Here is a 16,224-nt window from a genome sequence, read left to right as displayed (position 1 = left end):
TCTATCGGATTTGAAAAATAAAAATAATAATTCAGACTTCACACATGCAATTAAACAAACAAAAATAACTGTAATAAATTTCAATTCTTGTGACATATAACAGAGTGTCTAGATGAGAGATTAACCTTTTGGGGAATTTATAACAAAACATTTTGTTCCCCCTTGTTATATATATATATATATTATTTATTAATGTATTTAATTTTTTTTTTTTTTTTTTTTTTTTTTTTTTTTTGCAAATCCAAAACAACAGACTCCTAAACGAGCGAGAAAGGTCTAGTCGTACTCAGGGACACGAGACACGGTGTGCCATCTAAACGATTGCATAACCCTCACCCTTAACCCGCTGCACTTTGAAATCGATGATTTCACATTGCATATTCTGCATTACACAGCTTTCCTTTCGAAGAGTCTACTGCGCTACACCGAGGGGGGTTTAAAGTGATGTAAACCTTACTCGAGATTATTCTACAGCACAGCGAAACAAAGACACACTACTACATATATGAAACAGTGATTAAATACGCTACAGACACTTATGACAGTGTTTACTCACTTAAATAGTCATAAGTTCAGAAACACTGCACGCCCCTCCCCCTCTCGGCGGAGTGGACGGGTCGCGCGTGAGTGACGGAGAGTTTCCGCATCTCGACAGACGCTTGTCAAAGTGAGCAGGTAAGAGCTCTCTCAAACTATCATCTTCTAAAACTATATTATAGAGTTGGCATCAGCATAGAAATCAGCTTAAGTTGATTAGATACTTTGTCATAATTATTCGCAGTGGATACGTAATGCATCTTTAGTTCTCACTTTGTTCTTCGGCATATCTGCCTAAACTAAAAGACCTCACACCGCGCATATAATTAGTTTCTTTTGAGAGTGTTTTCAATAGTTTAGAGTTTCTACTTTTGCTCAACATTTTAGAGAATTCATACTGATTTCCTAAGTATAATTAATATTTTTAACGCTTACAGTTAAAATGAATTAATATTATCTTTGGTGTTTTCTATATTTGAGGAAATTAGTTAATAATGTAGCTTCGTTGATTTACATAATCACTGCTGAATTTCTTGTTTTTAAGTGCAAAAAAAAAAAAGTATGTCAATGGCGCTTTAGTACTTTTTTACATAGTTCATTAATTATTTTAATATGTTACTTAAAATACTCTTAATATACTAAAGTACTAAGGTGTCCAGTCTGCAATGAAAAGCTTAAACTAATGAACATTTCAGTTTTGTAGTAAGGTAACTTGTAAAGAGATGGTCTGGCGTACTTCTCTTTTTTTGTCTAGAGATCATTAATAATCAATTCTAGTTCTGTCACAGTTACTCTGCTGTGATGTGGCAGTTTTAAACTGTGATGGTGTAATTTTGAGCCGTGTCATGGTCTCTGATGCTGATCATGCAGTTTTCTCCAACACGTGCTTGACGTATTTGTCAAATGCATGGTTCTCAATTTGTAATTTTCACGATGGAAGCGTGAAATATAGCTATTAATCACATATCAACTCAAAGAGCTCCTCCGTTTATAATCCTGACATCTGGAGGAGAATGAAAGAAAATATTGAGTTGAAAATGTGCTCACTCTCAGGCCGTCCAAGATCTAGATGTTGGTTGGTAAAATAATATAACAAATAAAGAGCAAAGCATGTCAGCACAGACATATTTTACTCATAAAACAAAAGGTCATAGGAAATTATCCTTCTAGAGTGGCCTACGAATGGACATCATGAGCGAACGTCTCTATTTCACAGCGGGACATTGGTGTGTTCTTCAGACTGTGTTAGTTAGACGGTCTTTAATGAGTTCACACTGCTGTCACACACACGTCACTGCACTGATGGGTTTATATGCTGGGGACGTGGACTTTGGAGGCTGAACATGGAGCAAAGCTGTGAGATAATAGTAGTGCTGTTTGCCATTGGGTGATAAAAAGGGTTGGATGTTAATTTCATAACTGGACTGGCTTAATAACGTGAGTTTGTTTTGACCTTGAAGGGCCTCGTTCACTCAAAAGTGAATATTCTGCACGAGTCTCTCTTCAATTGAACACAAAAGAAGATATTTTGAATAGTTGCTGGTAGCCATTGCGTGTCATGGTATTATTTTCCCTACAGTGGAAATCAATGGCTACCGTTCAGCAGAAGAGAGAAACTCAAACAGGTTTGGAACAACTAGAGGAGGAGTAAAGGATGACAGAATATTCATTTTTGGGTGAACTGTCTCTTTAAATGACATTTAATATGGGATGAATCATGATCCAGTGATTGGAGTGTAATGTAAATGATGTTTGAAACCAGAGAGGATATGTAACATCGGTTGTACTGGTTATGAGGGACAATACCAGTATGACATGATAGACTGGTCATTTTGACCTTTTCCCAAAAAATGCTATTAATGTTTGGATTCAGTATTTTAATGAACTTGTTTCCTTTCACAGTTTTGAAGCTGACTAGTTCTCACTGATCTGAGATTACACACCTCAGTTTTTGCGAGAATACTCCCATAATTATCCACAAATAATGCGTTTTGCACTCAAAAACTCTGATTACTGAGGCCTGCAATTAGACGGTGGGCCGGGGGGAGATTTCGTGTTTTCAAACGATCTGTGGTGAGGCATAACCCAGTTTTTTATACGTAACCGCTATGCTTTTCGACAAAGCAAAGCAAAATTGTTGCCACTCACACACTTTGTCCGTTACTATAATATCGATAACTTTCTCCAGGTTATTTTTTTCCGGCGAATAGAGCAAGCAGCTACGTGCGGGGTCCGACCTGCATGACGTATTTGTTGCCTTCATCCAACAGCGTGCGTGGAAAGTGTCGTGAACACACTGGCGCGCTTCGCGACAGGATTTAAGATCGTAATATTTAAGATAAGAACTATTTTACCAAATTCTGTTACATATTCAGTTTGACACAAAATGAATGACACTTTATCCATTTGTACAGATTTTATTTTATGTAACCACCTTTTGTCATACGATGTCCTGTCATTTCTTTCTAATCTTTAATAAATAACGTTACACCCTTCTGATTTAACACCTTTGACATAATGGAATGCTTTGAAACACAACGTCATGAAAAAACGAGACGGACAATACCCTTTTTCCCGCCCATGTTTACTTGGATGAAATGGCAAAACATGAAGTGCTTTGGACCCACCATTCCCTCCACAGACATAAGTTGGGAGAAATGTATTAAATCAGTGTTTCTGTGGAAAGACCTTGAGGGCAGAGAAGGTGTCATTGCAGAAGAGGCAGTACAGGTATACAAGCTACAAAGCCAGGAACCTACAAACCAGTTTGTCAAACCAGCTAACACTGGCTCCCACAGGGAGTGCTGCACACATTTCACAAATATCACGAAGATAAAACGAGTATTGGTTGAAGAAACTGCAAATGAAGGTTGGTGTTCTATTGTGTAGACCTATATGTACTCTACAGGTCAAAAGTTTGGAAACATTACTATTTTTAATGTTTTTGAAAGAAGTTTCTTCTGCTCATCAAGCCTGCATTTATTTGATCAAACATACAGAAAAAAAATTAATATTGTGATATATTATTACAATTTAAAATAAAAGTTTTTATACTTTAAATGATCATTTATTTCTGTGATGCAAAGCTGAATTTTTAGGATCATTATCACATGATCTTTTAGAAATCATTCTAATGATGATTCATTATCAAAGTTGAACATAGTTCTGCTGCTTAATATTTCTTCAGAACATGTGATACTTGTTTAGGATACTTTGATGAATAAAAAAAAAAAAACTGTTTTTAAAATGGAAATATTTTGTAACAATATACACTAATAATACACCAATATATAATAAACACTAGTAACTTGGGGTCAGTAATTTCTTTTCTTTTTTTTAAATAAAATCAATACTTTTATTCAGCAAGGATGTGTTAAATTGATAAAAAGTGATGGTAAAGAAAATATATTATTAGAATTTTTATTTTGAATAAATGCAGTTCTTTTTAACCGTTTATTGATCAAATATATTAGACAGCAGAACTGTTTCCAACACTCATAATAAATCAGAATATTAGAATGATTTCTAAATGATCATGTGATCGACTGATGTTACATGTGACACTGAAGACTGGAGGAATGATGCTGAAAATTCAGCTTTGCATCACAGGAATAAATTATTTTTTTAAAGTATATTCAAATAGAAAGCTATTATTTTAGGTTGTAATAATATTTCACAATATTACAGTTTTTTTCTGTATTTCTGATCAAATAAATGCAGGCTTGATGAGCAGAAGAAACTTCTTTCAAAAACATTAAAAATAGTAAGGTTTCCAAACTTTTGACCTGTACTGTACAGTGCAGAATGGACAGTAGTACACGGTTAAGAAAGTAGTATGGTTAACAGTAATATAAATTAAATATATATATGAGCAGAATAGATACAGTATGAACAACATACAGATATGTGCAGTGTAGCTGCAGTAACAACATAAGATTAGTGCACAAAACTAGATGAAATTGGTTGGCAAACTTTTAAGCTGGCTTGAAAAAGCCTAGCCCTAAAGTTAAGGCAATACAGTTTGATAGATAGATAGAAATGAAATGAGTTCGATAGAATGGTAGATGTAACTGATAATTTAATATGTAATGTGCAATAAATGGGAGTGGCAACACTTTTCATATCCTTGAGAATAAAACAACCGTCCCAACTTTACAAATCCAGGTTCTCCCTCCGTGGGGATCATCATTTCAAAAAGTAAAGAGATACGGACCCTCGGCCCACCGTCTAAATCAGTCTTTTGCGAAATGATATATACAAAACCTGTGCTCTAATTAAAATAAAGCAAGCTGATTAATATACCAGGTGATTAATTTAGCATAATGAGAGATTTATAAACAGTTTTTAATTTTTCACCAGGATCACTAAATTAGGTAATGGATTTTCAGCACTGCACAAGGGTTAAAAAGAGCATTGCATATTAACTTACTTGACAACAACAGTTCCTAAATTAAAAGTACATACTTTGGTGTTTATATATTAGTATATAATATATTTCTTTACTTTGGATAAAATCCCCTGTCCTAAATTAGAGCATGTGCATTAGACCTCACATGGATCAGACATGCAGTGTTTGGTCAAATGTGTTTTTTAGGGAATCCCCACACTTGATGATAAAGTCAGCTGCTGATTCTGTGATCTGTTTCCTCTCAGTAAAGATGGCAGACAGCGCTCAGCCGGAGCTGATGGACGAGGACCAGTCCTTCTTCAGTAACCTGGACATCTTCCTCTTCTCGCTCATCGCTGGCCTGATCGTCTACTGGCTCATATTCCGCAAAAAAGTCGAGCCCATCCCGGAGTTTAAAAAAATAGAGTCTGTGTAAGTCCCATTATGATGTCAAAGTGGAAAAACTTTCACTTTTTACATTTTTTTCCATTATGTTGTGTGTGAATCAAACTGTTGGGGCATATTTCACCCCAAAATGAAAAGATGGTTTTGTTTTATAAAGTTTTATAAAGGTAATGAAGCTTTTTTTTGTCTAAATTGACTGTAATCAGAATTTTAATTTAAATTCTAAAACATACACCATGATAGTATGCTTTGTTGCACCATGGTAAAAATGAATGTATTCACTATTTTATTATAATTTTTAATTGCTGTCACTCACACATTACTAATAAAAGTTAGTTGCCCACCTTAAAATAAATGTGATTAATCTAAAGTCCTGCTTCATATAACAGGACATGAAAATCAAATATCATCTGTTTTTGTGTTATGTCGCTCAGTAGTTTCACAGGTTTGGTAAAAAGTCACTTGGAAATTTGGTTTAACAGTTTAGGAGACACGAGTTTCATTTCTCTGGGAAAAAAGGCTTTAAATACGCATCATTTTCTTGATTTGGAATATAATTTCTTGAGAAATAAAAGTATAATTAAGTATATAAGCTGAGAAACCGAAGTGTTTCTGGGCTGAGAATGAACTAAATTGACAGCTGCGAGGTCGGTATCCTCATCATAAATGCGTCAGTGCTTCTGGAAGCAGTTCTTGTTTTCTCAGACCGTCGTTCGTGCTGCTGACGCTGGAGTTACTGTGATATGTTTATTGCTTGCTTAGCCTTGAGTAGTGTCATTGGTAAAGGCCTGACTCAATGCCAGACAGAGCGGTTAGTGGGCTGATAAACGGTTGAAGGATACGATTTGTTCTCTCACATACATCACCTGGCTTCAGAGACACACAGCAATAGAGTTGAGAATGAAAAATTATAGAAAAAGTAATTCCATAAATGTTTCAGTAAATAATAATTGACTATGACACATGGAAACTGAAGAGTTGCAAACCTTGTAGATGTTTATTTAATTCTGACCTTTGTATTTCAGCAGAGCATTTCTCTGTGTCACAGATGGGAGAAAAAGGCTGTGTATAAATCAAAAACACAAATTGAAGGGGTTTACATGATACACTTTATTTGTTTTGCACCATTGTAGTACTATAGAGATTTGTTGAATCATTTATTCAAACGATTTGTTCAAAATGACTGGTCATTTAGAAATTAAGCTAGTGTCTTTATGGATCATTGAATCACTGACTCAAATGAGTTGTTCAAAAACAGATTCAGTTGGGAATCAGACAGTGTTGCTCTGAGACTCATAAATGTTCTGCTCAGGCATAGTTTGGAGCTCTTTTCATTGGCGAAACTGAGAAAACAGACTAAATGCGTCTAAAATGTGAGTCACTCAATATTAACTTTGTTTGTTGAAGTGTTGTATTAATTCAGTACAACATTTGTGATTGCGCTCACGCACCAATACTCTGCACCTTTGCTTGAGTGATATTGCTGAATCATATAAAAAAAATAAAAACAAAATCCCATACAGGGTATATTTGCTTTCATAATTTGGTGAACTGTATCTGGTGGCAGAAAATTGCCATTTTAAAGATGCGGTCTATGGAAGCCATGGAATAAAATGTCTTTTTTTTATATCTCACAATGCTTATAAGAAAAATCAATTTGTCATTCTCTCTTTTCTCCTCGGCTCTGAATCATGAGTTAATAATCCTTCTGGCTTTTTCCCCCCTCAGAATTGACAAACTCAGTTGTTGAGTTGTTGAGATATAAACTTGCATTTATGAGAATTGTGAGATAAAATAGGTAAATGTTTTGTAAAATGTTATGGGTTTACACAGGATTTCATGCTGAAAAAGCATATTGAATATTATATATACCTATTGTTTAAATCAAATTCATGCTTTAGAAGTAGGTTAATCATAGCAGGTGTCATCCATAGTTTGTCCGTTTAAACCTCTGCGTTTGGCTTCAAGTTGAGCTTTATTGTCGTTCCGCTTCATGTGTGGACATACATATTATATAGAAAAGTGGAATATAAACATACAACACTAGATGTAAGAACAGTTTTTAGACCTACATTGCTAACTATCGAAGCAGTAATCTAACTGCATATAGTATCAATAATTGACTTTACATACACATAACCTAAGACAGTCTGTATATCAGTACTTAACATAATGACATGATATTGTGCAAAAGAGATATTTAAGATATTTAAGAAGCAAGTAGTGCATTATGATTTATGGTGCATTCACAAGTAAAACGTTTGTAACATGAAGTGTTTATGAGAAAGTGTCTGTTGTGTATGTATAGAGAGAAAAGAGAGTATTTTTCTACAATTGGTCTGTCCAGCCCACTCAGAATTTCACAATGTTCTTGAGGTTTTCAACAGTTTTCTTGTGGTGTGTTGGGGTGGGATGGGGGGAGAAAGGGTCCTGGCTTCTGGAGCAAGGTTTGTGTGGATGAGGTTTCAGTGGGGGTGAGGTGATTGGGATTGGGGGCTCAGGCTGGGGGAAAAGCTGTTGAGCAGTCTTGCAGAGTGCGCCCAGATGCTCCGGTACCGTCTTCCTGATGGTAGGAGCTGGAAGAGACTATGGGAGGGATGGGTGGGGTGCTTCACGATACTGTTAGCTTTGATGGAGCATCGTGTGAGGAAAATGTCCAGGATGGAGGGGAAAGGGGCACCGATGATCTTTGCAGCTGTGTTCACTGTCCGCTGTAGGGTCTTGCGGTCAGCACACTCTTAATGGTGCCCCTGTAGAATGTGGTGAGGATGGGTGGAGGGAGACTTGATCTTTTAAGTTGGTGCAAGAAGTGAAGCCCTTCTTGAGCCTTCTTGGAGAGTGACATGGTGAGATCCTCTGTGATGTGCACCTCAAAGAATTTAGTGCTGCTGACACTCTCCACAGTCATGCTGTTAAAGGTTATTGGGGTGGTCAACGGAGTTTTACCTGAAGTCCATCACAACCTCCTTTGTCTTACATTGAGGGACAGGTTAGTGCCACACCATTCAGCCAACTGTGCCATTTCCTCTCTGTAGTGCGTTTCATCACTGCTGCTGATGAAACCTATCACATTTGTGTCATCCGCAAACTTGATGATGTGGTTGGAGCTGAACTTGGCAGTGACAGCAGCGTGAAGAGCAGCGGGCTGAGCACACAGCCTTGTGGGACACCTGTGCTAAGTGTGGTATTGCTCGAGCTGTTGTGGCCGACACGGACTGACTGAGGTCTTCCAGTTAGAAAGTCCAGGATCCAATTACAGAGGAAGGTATTTAGGCCCAGGTGGTTTAGTTTGTTGATGAGCTGCTGTGGGATTATTATGTTGAATGCTAAGCTGAAGTCGATGAACAGCATTCTAACGATAGGATTCTTGTTTTCTAAGTGGGTAAAAGCCAGGTGGGGGGTGGAGGAAATGGCATTGTCCATGGAGCGGTTTGGACAGTAGGCAAACTGGAGCGGGTCAAGTGTGTTGGGGAAATGGGATTTGATATGGTGCATGACAAACCTTCATCGTGATTGGGGTCAGTGCTATTGGACGATAGTCATTCAGGCAGTGAGATGACTTTAGTAGTACAAGTGCGAAAAATGGTAGATAGCTGCTTTCAAACACTCTTGTGCATATATATCAAAGATTTCTATATCCACCATGTTTTCACAATCACAGACATGTTTGGATCTGTGCATTAATTGTGCAAACTAATAGACCTTCATCACAGTCCCTGTGTCGTCCCATCCAGCTCTGATAAGTAAATTAAAATTAAAATTAAATTAAATTTATGCATTTAGCAGACGCTTTTATCCAAAGCTAAAATCACATAATCAAATTTCCCCCTGCATTATTTTCAATGAATGGTCACCAGTTTTGACAAAAAGATTAAACTTAGTTTGGACATGACTGCTTTTTAATGTGTTAAATTGTTTGTATTATTTTCTTGCATTGAATATAAAAGTGGTCAGTAGAGTTGGGGTACTCGAACTTGGACTCGGACTCGAGTCCGGACTCGAGTCCAATTTTGAATGAACTCGGACTTGTCACGCACTCGGGTGAATTTGTACTCGGACTTGACACGGACTTGAACATTTTGGACTCGGAAAATATTCCGAGTACAGTCGAGTCCGCGTCACGTGTAACAATAAAACCAGCATTAAATTGAAATGATAAATTAATGAATGTCTCCCCTTCTGTCATTTTACTGCACCACACTGGCAGGCAGAAGTCTCCTGCTTGCAGACGAAACACACGCACCACTCACTGGATATCAGTGTGGATTAGTGATGGAAAGCTCGATTATTTTCCGCGAACCGGTTCTTTCGGACGGTTTGATTCAATAAACCGGTTGAAAAAAAAAAAACAGTTCACCGGATACATAATCCATTGCGATGTATTTGTTATTAAATGAACTTAGGTTTCGTCAGATTGCCCTTCATTCAAGCCCTCGGTTTACCCGCACTCATTACATTAGCACAAAATCAGTTCAGAATCAATCACCAAAAGAATCAGTTCGGTTCAGACGCGCTGTGAGTCATTCGGCTTCATGCTGAATCACGAATGCGCAGTATCATCAGCTCCTCGGTTCTCGAATCGGACGCGTCCGAAAGAAACGGTTTTCGGTTCAGTTTACTGATGATCTGAAAACTGATACAACCGGTTCTTGACTCGAGAACGCGAATCGCTCAAAACCCGGGTAGGAAAATCTGACAGGGTAGGAAAATCTGACAGGGTAGGATAAAATGTCAGGACACCGGCACATGCTGCAGTTCAGTATCATCAGCTGCTCTACTCGTGTTCATGTTCTGTTTACTACAAACTCAGTTTGCGAATCTGTCATCATTAACTATAAATACAGTACAGATATTTCATAAATCATCCCTTATTCATATTAAACACATGTCTTTAGAGTCTTTAGAGTCCCTGAAAACCCCTTTGGCCCATACATAATCTACAATATTCAGATTAGAAACATGTAGCCCCTATCTATCTATCTATATATATATATATATATATATATATATATATATATATATATATATATATATATATATATATATTTTTTTTTTTATATATATTTTTTTTTATATATATTTTTTTTTAATATATATATATATATATATAGTTTTATCACACTTTCCGATGTTTAACAAAATACTTGAAAAATTACACGCATGCGCAGTATCATCAGTTCATCGGTTCTCAAATCGGACGCCTCCGAAAGAAACGGTTTTCGGTTCAGTGTACTGGTGATCCGAAAACCGATGCAACCGACTACCAGAGACAGCAGCAGCAACCAACAGATGCTGCACAGCTCAGCATTGCAGGATTTGCAAGACCAGAACTGACCAAACAAGCAATGCAACTTTATGATGCAAGTTCTCCAAGACAACAAGAAATTCATAATGTCATCATTAAGGATCTCCTCATTGGCTGCACTTTACCTCTGTCAAATGTGGGGGAGAGGCATTAAATAACTGAAATGTCATCTTTAACTGGAGGACAATATAGAGTGATACAATAATAAAATAGGTTCATTTGTATTTTCATGCACTTGTAATACAATAAAATCTTTGAAAACTTTTTTGATAGGAAACTAGTTCTGTTGACATAAAATAAAAATGTTCAATGGCAATGACTAGATGTAACAGTGGTATTTTTTTTATTACATTTTTATATTGCCATTGGTTTAATGGGTTGAAAGGTTAAAATATTAATAGAATGTAAAAATGTACAATACCAATTTATAATCTTTTTTAATTTAATTAATTCATGGACTCGGGCGGACTCGACTCGGACTCGGCCTTTAAGAACTCGGACTTGAGTCCAACTCGGCCCCTTTTGGACTCGGACTCGGACTTGGACTCGATGTTTGTGGACTTGGTCTTGACTCGTACTCGACAAAGGTGGACTCGGACCCAACTCTAGTGGTCAGTCCCTGAAGTATTGTGAATATATATATATATATATATATATATATATATATATATATTTGAGAGAGAGAGAGAGAGAGAGAGAGCGAGTAGGTTTGTGAGCGCCCCTTTAAATCATGAAATATGTGACCCTGGAGCACAAAAGTAGTCTTAAGTCTCTGGGGTATATTTGTAGCAATAGCCAAAAATACATTATATCGGTCAAAATGATCAATTTTTCATTTATTTCAAAAACCATTAGGATATTAAGTAAAGATCATGTTCCATGAAGATATTTTGTAAATTTCCTTCTGTAAATATATAAAAACTTCATTTTTGATTTATAATATGCATTGCTAAGAATTAATTTAGACAACTTTAAAGATGATTTTCTCAATTTCTGCTCCCTTAGATTCCAGATTTTCAAATAGTTGTATCTCAGACAAATATTGTCCTCTGAACAAATCATACATCAGTGGAGAGATGATTTATTCGGATTTCAGATGTGCTCCTGGGTCACATATGTGTCAGAAAATATGATATTGGTACAGGATGCATATTTAAATACTGGTTCAGAATTGAAAATCAGAATTGATTCAAGTCTTAAATGACTTAAATTTGAATGAGGGGAAAACATCTGTTGAATCATTACTTATGACTTTTACTGACATAACGAATCTTTTTAGATCTAAATGAGTGTGCTTTTGTGCCTATAGCTCACATATACATGTGATACGAGGCTGTAAATCAAGCTTATAAAGGCTTGTTATTGTCTTCTAGACATCACACTCATCCGTCCAGCTCCTGATGCTTCACACATACAGTCTTCAAATGAGTGACGAAAGCAGAAATTGAATTTGGCTCTGTGTGTCTGTAAGGAATAGCTCTTTTGTTTTTATGAAGAAAGGGAAGCATGTTAAAGTGCTGTTCAGTAGCACACATTTCCATCAGCTGTGACACTGATTCCCAGGAAATCCTCCAAGCAAGACTATAACAAATATAGGTCAAGGCCAATGTAATAAAAAGTCAGTAATAAATGAAAATTGTTTATGCATTTCTGTTTTAAATGCAACATCCACATCTCACAATCCAAGACTCCACCCTACGTTTTATTTTTTTATATTTTGTGACAGGTCACAATACAGAACAAAAGAAATGTCACCCAAGACATGAAAGAGTTAGTTTGTAGAAATGAATCATTGCATCAGTGTCTCATCAACGGATGCTCTGCAGTGAATGGGTGCCGTCAGAATGAGAGTATGATAAAAACATCACAATAATCCACAGCACTCCAGTCCATCAGTGAACATCTGGAGAAGACTAAACCTGAAACACATCCAGCATTAAGATGATTTTAACTCAAATATGAGTCTATAATAACATTCACCTAAAACAGTCCCTCAGTTGTTCTTTTGTCTCAAGAGTCGGGCTGCTAGAAACGTAAAATACATCTCTCAACTCTCTCTCTCTCTATATATATATCTTTGTGTGTGTGGCAAGGCCAGCCAAGTGTTTCTGTGAGCTGAGCCAGAGGTGGAAAGTTGAGGCACAGCACAAGAGCTCCATTATGTTCAGCCCGTTTTCTTCTCTCCCTTCCCTTTTATGTGGAAACCATTTCCAATTTGTCTCGCTGCTCTCGTTGCCTGGCCTGTCACAGGAGGATCCTTTTATGATAGATGTGGTTGCCATGGTGACCCTGCTCTCTGGGGGAGGGGCCAGACCGCAGCCGTCCGCCTCCTTCACAACCAGCGCCGCTGTCACTCAAGGAACGGTTGCTACGGCTGAGGGACTGCTCTGATGCGTGCTGTGTTTGCATGGCTTTCCTCTGGGATCGTGAGCGGATGAAGGACCTCTCCAGTTCTCTGTTTGTTGGCATGAGTTATTCTGGCTCGCTCCATGCGTGGGAGTCCTGCTTTGTGGCGTCCAGATGTTGCCGGTACACGTGTTTGAGAGCTGTCTGCTGACATGATGCTTCCCCGTGTCAGTACTTGTCTCCGTCTGCAGACCTTTCCTCTGGAAACACACAGTCACGCTCGAGCTCTCCTTCGGCCCCTCTTCAGGGTTTCGGTGTCTTGTGGCATGAGCATCAGTGTTTTTCTCCCTATGGCAGTGCCTTGTTTTTCCGGTTTGCGCTGTGATTAACGGTTGGTCTCGGCTGTGACGTGTTTGTGCTGTTGTCTCCGTTCTTGGACGTGTTTCTTCTGATCATGGGCTGCGTGTTCTCCTTACCGGAGGACCGGCTGGTGGACATAGATAGGTGAGTGTTTGGCTCTCGTTTTCAGTCTTCTCCTGGATATGAGACACGGATGATTCACATCATGGTTCATGAACTGAACTGAGTGAGTCAGAAGAGACAGACGCATGATTGGGAAACACGGAGTACCAATGAAACGCTGAAGGAAGCTTTTTCACAATGTCTTTCTTGTCTATGTTCTCCGAAAACAAACAGATTGCTCAAGAACATAATAAAAAAACTATTATTAACTCAATTTTGAAAGGCATCTTGGTTGCAAGAACTAAACCAGCCATAACTTCTCACTCAAGCTTTGACTTTGTAACATATCATCATCGCTCCATAGAAATAAATGTTGCCCATATCATATTTGATGGCCACACATGCTGGTGATTTTCTTCCAGCATTAATGAAAGACTAATGATGTGATTAATATGGCTGATGCAGATGCTGATGTAGATGCTTCACACAATGTCAATGCTACATACATTACAGCAGTTTTTCTTCAAAGAAGGACCAAACAGATTTCAGTTGGGGGAAAGTGAGTCGTTAACAATTAAATTAGAAATTATAATTAACGAATTATCAACTCTTATTTTTTATTTATTTAGTTTTTTATAAATCCATGTTTTTCCTGCATGGCTGGACAACATGAAAAACTTGTCACACATTTCTCACTAATGAATTTCTTTGATTAGAGACTGAAATAGTCCAGATAAGTGACTTTTCTGTTCGAGAGACAGAGTTTCACACTGATGTCATGCCAGGTTTTGTTTCATTATTTTTTGACTATGTCTGTTTACATGATCATTTATAGCCCCCCTCCTCAAATCTTGCCCTGGAGGTCCAGTGCACTGCAGCGTTTAGCTCCAACCCTGGTCAAAGTCACCTGTCTGGGATTCTCTAATGATCCCAAAGACATTGATTGGCATTGAATAGCTTGTTCAGGTGTGTTTGATTAGGGTTAGAGCTAAACTCTGCAGGAAAGTGGATCACGAGGTCCAGATTTGAGGATCCCTGATTTATAGTGTAGTGATTTGTAATCCATTATTTTGTGTGACCTGTGGTGATCTGTGTTTTGTAGTGCTCAAACAACCAGGGAAACCAGCTTTATTGACAAAATGAAGAAAACGGTAAGAAATGTTTACCCTTCTCTTCTCCAGTAGAGGTTTAACGGTTCAAACTATAAGATTAAACATCTTTTTTTTTTTGCATTCAATTGTTAAAATTTTTTAACCGAGTCGGCTGAAACTAAAATTGTAACTGAAACAGACTGAACGGCAGTTTTAGTTTCTCAAAATAAGTCAAGATAGGGTTGTTTTTAGACTTTAAGCCAATGAAGTGCTAACTGTGTTACAGAAGTGGATATGTTTTCTTTGGTTGAATGCCATGTTAACTGATTGAATCATGGGGAATGCTGATTTAAGAACATAATGTCTTTAATATTTCCTCTAGGGTAGGAACATCGTGGTGTTTTACGGCTCACAGACGGGTACGGCTGAAGAGTTCTCCAACAGACTTGCCAAAGATGCTCATCGCTACGGCATGAAGGGAATGTCAGCAGACCCAGAGGAATATGACATGGTGATTCATGTGATGGGATGGGGAAATTGTCTCTTTATTCCTCTCCGTTTGTTTTTGTTTACACACACGTTTATTCTCAGAGCGAGCTCTCCCGTCTGCCTGAGATTGAGAACTCTCTGGCCATCTTCTGCATGGCCACGTATGGAGAGGGCGACCCGACCGATAACTCCCAGGACTTCTATGACTGGCTACATGAGGGCGATGCCGACTTCACCGGAGTTAAATATACAGTGAGTTCCTCATCACCGCAAAAATACATGATTTTCTAAGGGTACTAGTTTGTTTTTGGGTGAAAAATTAGCTGAAAATGTGCTGACCCTCAGGCCATCCCAGATCCAGGAAGAGTTTGTTTCTTCATCAGATTTGGAGAAATGCAGCATTGCATCACTGTCTCACAAATAGAAGCTCTGCAGCGAATGGGTGCCGTCAGAATGAGAGTCTAAACTAGAGCCTGACCGATATATCGGTTTGCCAAATTTATCGGCTAATATGAGCCTGTCACAGATATATTGGTATCGGCTTGTATTCCACCAATATTCCACCGATATATATATATATATATATATATATATATATATATATATATATATATATATATATATGTATGTATTATTTTTTACAGAACATTAAACCCAGATAAAATGCTTGTAAATGGTATAATTATGTAGTTTGTCCAGCCCTCGAGCTCTGCACATTTTGTATGTTTCTTTTCTCACTTTGGGTTAGTGTTAGAGTCACATGATAGTCTGCCATGATTCCAGTTCAAACAGAACATACATGTTACATTAAAAGGCCATTAAATCAAGGATTTTTTATAATAGAGTACTCAGATTGAATTAATTAATCGTGCCCTAATTTGCAGATAGTGTGGGTAATTGAAGACCGGATATATATCTATTTTGCGAAGACACATTCATGTAGTCAGGTGTAAATGAAACAGTTTTTAAAAATCTGAGAAAACACTTGAAGTTTTAAACAGGTCCCAAATGTTCAACTAATTTTCATTTTTGGGTGGACTATTCCTTTAAATGTGTATTACTTTAGGTACTTTCCGACACATGCTTGTGAGCAAACAAGACCCATGACACAGAAGTGAGCAGAAGTGAATCTGGGGAATGCTGTGTCATACTTCAACTAGCCAAAGTCTCCTACTGCTTTCTCAATGTATATTACACTGACA

General features: G+C 37.6%; 1 protein-coding gene across 3 annotated transcripts in view; it reads left to right on the top strand.

Moving 5' to 3' along the window:
• The first annotated feature begins 562 nt into the window (after positions 1 to 562).
• LOC113058193 (NADPH--cytochrome P450 reductase-like) overlaps positions 563 to 16,224 on the top strand; it is a 29,620-nt gene continuing 13,958 nt past the window's right edge. The window contains exons 1-5 of one of the 3 annotated variants that reach the window (XM_026225869.1): positions 563 to 675; positions 5,191 to 5,356; positions 14,545 to 14,593; positions 14,916 to 15,044; positions 15,125 to 15,274. In XM_026225869.1, coding sequence (XP_026081654.1) covers positions 5,196 to 5,356; positions 14,545 to 14,593; positions 14,916 to 15,044; positions 15,125 to 15,274 — 489 coding nt within the window. In that variant the 5' untranslated portion in view covers positions 563 to 675; positions 5,191 to 5,195. Of the gene's footprint in view, positions 676 to 2,110; positions 2,163 to 5,190; positions 5,357 to 12,987; positions 13,485 to 14,544; positions 14,594 to 14,915; positions 15,045 to 15,124; positions 15,275 to 16,224 lie in introns of those variants that run through there. The other 2 variants (XM_026225868.1, XM_026225870.1) reach the window with 2 other exon arrangements.

The sequence above is a fragment of the Carassius auratus genome, chromosome 40, assembly GCF_003368295.1.
Source record: "Carassius auratus strain Wakin chromosome 40, ASM336829v1, whole genome shotgun sequence".
Taxonomy (NCBI): domain Eukaryota; kingdom Metazoa; phylum Chordata; class Actinopteri; order Cypriniformes; family Cyprinidae; genus Carassius; species Carassius auratus.
Note: the sequence above shows the minus strand (reverse complement) of the source record. Positions and strands in the feature narration are given on the sequence as shown.